The 4,766-nt window shown below is 38.6% G+C and overlaps 1 protein-coding gene across 1 annotated transcript; it reads right to left on the reverse strand.

Annotated features, from left to right (window-relative positions):
- Positions 1-3,125: 3,125 nt before the first annotated feature.
- On the reverse strand, positions 3,126-3,638 carry LOC110333460 (40S ribosomal protein S11-like). Its single transcript, XM_021215036.1, has one exon. It carries the CDS (start codon positions 3,636-3,638, stop codon positions 3,186-3,188), a length of 453 nt encoding a protein of 150 aa, XP_021070695.1. The 3' UTR covers positions 3,126-3,185.
- Between the last annotated feature and the right edge of the window lie 1,128 nt (positions 3,639-4,766).

Genomic DNA, 4,766 nt, shown 5'->3' on the forward strand with positions numbered 1-4,766 from the left:
CCAATATGGGTGGGCGAGGTGCCTTTAGAAATCTCAAACAAAACTGAGAATTTGTAACAAATGTGGTGCTGCTGGCACTTGAATGATTGAGAAATTTGGACTTATGATTCATCCAGCACCCTTGCTCCAGTTAAACTGGGGTTGCTGGCAGACTCCTACATTTGATTTCTGTTAGAACAGAGTGTGTTTATAAGGCAGGATGTAGTATATTCTGAATTAGCACTGGTCTGATAAAACGAGTTACAGCATTTTTTCCAGTCACATGAGAACATAAGGGATCGGGGATCGGTGATTGCCACTCAGACTTGCCCTCATTCCCTTCTAATGTGCGGGAGCCAAATTTGAATCACAAAGATGAGTGTTTCAGCACCTTTACCACTCTGATGGAATGAAACTCATTAGAATTATGTCCAGTTCTTACCAATATTTTGAGAGTGTGGAATGTTTTATTCATCACCAGACAACATTGGTTGGCTCATTCATCATGCTACTCTGTGACACTCCATTTCTCAGTACATATTTCTCATCTACAAGTATATTCTAGGATATCAGACACCAGAATGCCAGCAATGCCATGAGTCAATGTATCAAGAAGCAGTTTTCAACTAAAGAGATGTAGCAATTAGATGGTTAACATACACCTTCCTTTCTGTGGTGACAGAGAGATGAGTAACTAGGTGGCATTGACTATATTGTCTTTGAGTTTCCCGTTCATACTGAGATCTACTTGTCCTTAATCTTAACTAATTTGCTTGATATTTTAGATGTTGCTGATTTTATTCTATTTCTTGTTTCCTGACATAATTTTCTCATCTGTGTTTTCTGTGAAAAACTTCCAAACGTGATTTGCACACATATAATACCTCAAATATTTCTTCAGGAAGATATGAACCGAATGTGTCTCCTTAAGGTTGGACAGGGATGCAACAAATATGTATTGGGTTATGAGGATGTAAGATTAAAAATGATCCATTGTAGCAACAAAGCAATGTCAAATTATTATGAAAAAGTAAGGTGATAACTAATATCCATGGGCATCCTTAACTAATGGACTTTCACAGCTTTAGTGATTTTATTCCCCATAACTGAATGCTTTGCTAATCTCTCCAGCAAAACAAGAGCAGCCCCAACTTTTAGGCAGTGTAATATAGGTTACGTGCACAGAACTGAGATAGAAAAGTGAAATATCAGTTTATGAATTTGTCATAAGAAATAATGACCACAAAGACTGAAATACTCAGTCTTCATGTGACACCTGCATATGTTGCTAGAGGGTAACCTAACATGATTCCAAATAACAATAAGATGTGTGAATACAGTGCACTCCAAACAAGGGAATAAGCATCTGGAGTTGAAGGGCACTGGTCTCTCTGCCTGATCCCTAATCTGAGTGTATTCAAACTCCTTCACACAAAATTCTTCTCCAATCTTTCCACATTGACGTTCTGCCTTGAACAATACTTGTAAATTGTTGGCTTCATTCAAATATCCACTGGAAAATGTAATCATGAGAAATGCCTCTGACATTCTCAACCCCTGTTAGTCTCCCATTCTTTCTGTAAATGTTAACTAATTCAATTCAATGCAAACCGTCTCTGCTGGACTGTAAATTATTCAGAAATGTGCTATGATTTTTGCATATGCCAGACTCTTTTCACTTCCAAGAGTCAAACTCCTTTCTCCGGTGTTTAGTTCTGAGAGGGCTAATGCACTGCAAATACTAATCGTAGTTATCAATCCATGCTCTGTCTGCTGCATAGGTCTCTGTCTCCTACTCACAGGAAAACAGCTTCTCTTTGAATTTTAAGCCTGGCTTTATTTGTGTCTCTAAATTCTGTTCTTTGTACTTTGCCATGCTGTTACTCAAAGGCTATAACATCAATTCTTTACTTTAGAGCTGATTCAAAGAAAGTTTTTTATCCCTAGAACAAAGTGTGACAACTCCTAAAGATCTATCTAGCTTCTAATAGGATATAATTTCCGAATGTTCCTAGTCTGGCTAAATGTCAAATTAAGTTTTTTTTTTTTTGGTAAGTAATTCTGACAAAAATTACTGCTCTTGAGTATTCAGGGACATGAAACCATGTGTGAGTTATCTTCTTAATTGCCTTAGTTTTTTACTTCACTGACTTTAGAATCATGATATAACTTGCTATGTCTCCTCACTCACCCATATTGTATCTGATATCGATGGTCCAAGAGGAATGCAAGTAACTTTCTAAAGACTGTAAAACATCTAGTTATCTGTCCTGACCCTGCTCAGGAGCAACTACACACAATACTGTAATTAACTGAGATTGGCTATGAATGGAAATTGTGTAGAAGAATTTTATTATAAAGGAATAAAAAAAAAGCTCACTGGCCTGATGTGATGTTTATCCAGCACACGTGTTGTATTTGTTCAGTTTTTTAGAACTTTCTTTTAATATATCTTCCTTATTACTTCCATTTCCTCCTTCTATAGTCTACCCACTTAAAAATTGCTGATGCTCCCACTGTGAAATCAAGTATATGACTCTCAAAGAAAGTTGTAGAAAACGTAAGAAGTAGATCTGTTAAAAAAAAAAACAGTTTAATTCTATCACTTAGATGCAGAGAACCCTGGATCTCTGTGAGTTTGAGACCAGCGTGGTCCACATATTAAGTTCCAGGACAGCCATGGCTACATAGAGAGACTCTGTGTTAAAACTTGAACAAAAGAGCAACAGCAATAAAAACATCTATTTTCTAATAATTGAAAAATATTTCTGTTAATCTTGTCATGTAGCCTTCCTTTTTTGGTGTACACACAGAACATAAGCTAGTTTTTGCTTGTTGCTTTAAAGAATGTCATCCTACCCATTCTTTGGGAACCCCACTTATTTTACAATCTCCCTTTCTTAGAGAAGAGGAGTTCAGAATAGATCAGGGGGGAGATCCAGATAAACAAATATAAGCAACATTCCCAGAAATGTAAACACAGGTGACGAGGCAGAGCCAAGCAGTAGTTAGTTCTACTGGGGGATGTTGGAAAATGTGTGTTTATAAGGTCAGCAGGACCAGTAATCATGGAACTAGTCCACCATGTTGAAAGATGTGGGCTATAGTTAGATGACCAAAGGGAAGAATTTCTTTTTTTTTTTTTTTTTAAGTTGGAAAATAACTTTATTTGTTCTAGGGCATTGGCCAGAGTCCCCTTAGAACTTCTAAAACTGCTTCTTGGTGCCAGCAGCCTTGGTGACCTTGAGCGTGTTGACTTGAACATTCTTGCTCAGTGGCCTGCACTCTCCAGCACTAACAGTGTCTCTGATCTGTACATCCCTAAAACAGGGGGACAGACGCACAGACGTGTTCTTGTGACTCTTCTCAAAGCGATTATATTTTTTGATGTAATGGAGATAGTCCCAGCAGATGACAATGGTCCTATTCATCTTCATCTTGGTCACGACACCAGATAGGCTCTGACCTTGGATGAAGACACAACCAACGAAGGGGCATTTCTTGTCCATGTAGGTGTCCTCAATGGCTTCCTTGGGAGTCTTGAAGCCTAGACCAATGTTTTTGTAGAACTGAGGGAGTTTTTCCTTGCTGGTTTCTCCAAGCAAAACAGGCTTCTTGTTTTGAAAGATTGTAGGCTGCTGTTGGCAAGAACACTCCATCTGAATGTTCTCCACCTTCCCAGCAGTCTGAGAAAAGGACAGGTAGACCAACTCCCAGATTCCTTATTCATCCAAGGGAAGAATTTCTTTCTTTTTCTTTTTTTAAAATATATTTTTATTGGAAATTTTCTTTATTTACATTTCAGATGCTATCCCCTTTCCTGTTTCTCCCCAAAATCTCCTATTGCATTCCCCTCTCCCTGCTTCTGTGATGGTATTCCCCCCAACCACCCACATACCCCTCCCCCCACACACACACACTTCCACATCCCTATCCTGGCATTTCCCTACACTGGGGCATTGTTCCTTCACAGGAGCAAGGGCCTTTTCTCTCATTGATGCTCAACAAGGCTATCCTTTGCTACATATGCGGATAGAGCCATGGGTTGCTCCATGTGTACTCTTCGATATCCAATAGAGGGTGAATATCCAATATATACAAAGAACTCAAGAAGTTAGACTGCAGAGAATCAAATAACCATATTAAAAATGGGGAGCAGAGTTAAACATAGAATTTTCAACTATGGAAACATGAATGGTTAAGAAGCATTTAAAGAAATGTTCAACATCCTTAGTCATCAGGGAAATGCAAATCAAAACAACCCTGAGTTTCTACCTCATACCAGTCAGAATGGCTAAGATCAAAAACTCGGGTGACAGCAGATGATGGCAAGAATGTGGAGAAAGAGGAACACTGCTCCACTGTTGGTGGGATTGAAAGCTGGTACAACACTCTGGAAATCAGTCTGGTGGTTTCTCAGAAAATTGGACCTGAGGTCCCAGCTGTACCACTCCTGGGCATATACCCAGAATATGTTCTAACATGTATTAAAAACACATGCTCCATTATGTTCATAGCAGCCTTATTCATAATACACAAAAGCGGAAAAGAACCCAGATGTCCCTCAACAGAGGAATGAATACAGAAAAGGTGGTACATTTACACAATGGAGTACAACTCAGCTATTAAAAATGATGAATTCATGAAATTCTTAGGCAAATGGATGGAACTAGAAACTATCATACTGAATGAGGTAACCCAATCACAAAAGAACACACATGGTATGTGCTCAATGGTAAGTGCATATTAGCCCAAAAGCTTGGAATACCCAAGATAATATTTCACAG

Source organism: Mus pahari, chromosome 1, assembly GCF_900095145.1.
Source record: "Mus pahari chromosome 1, PAHARI_EIJ_v1.1, whole genome shotgun sequence".
Lineage (NCBI taxonomy): Eukaryota > Metazoa > Chordata > Mammalia > Rodentia > Muridae > Mus > Mus pahari.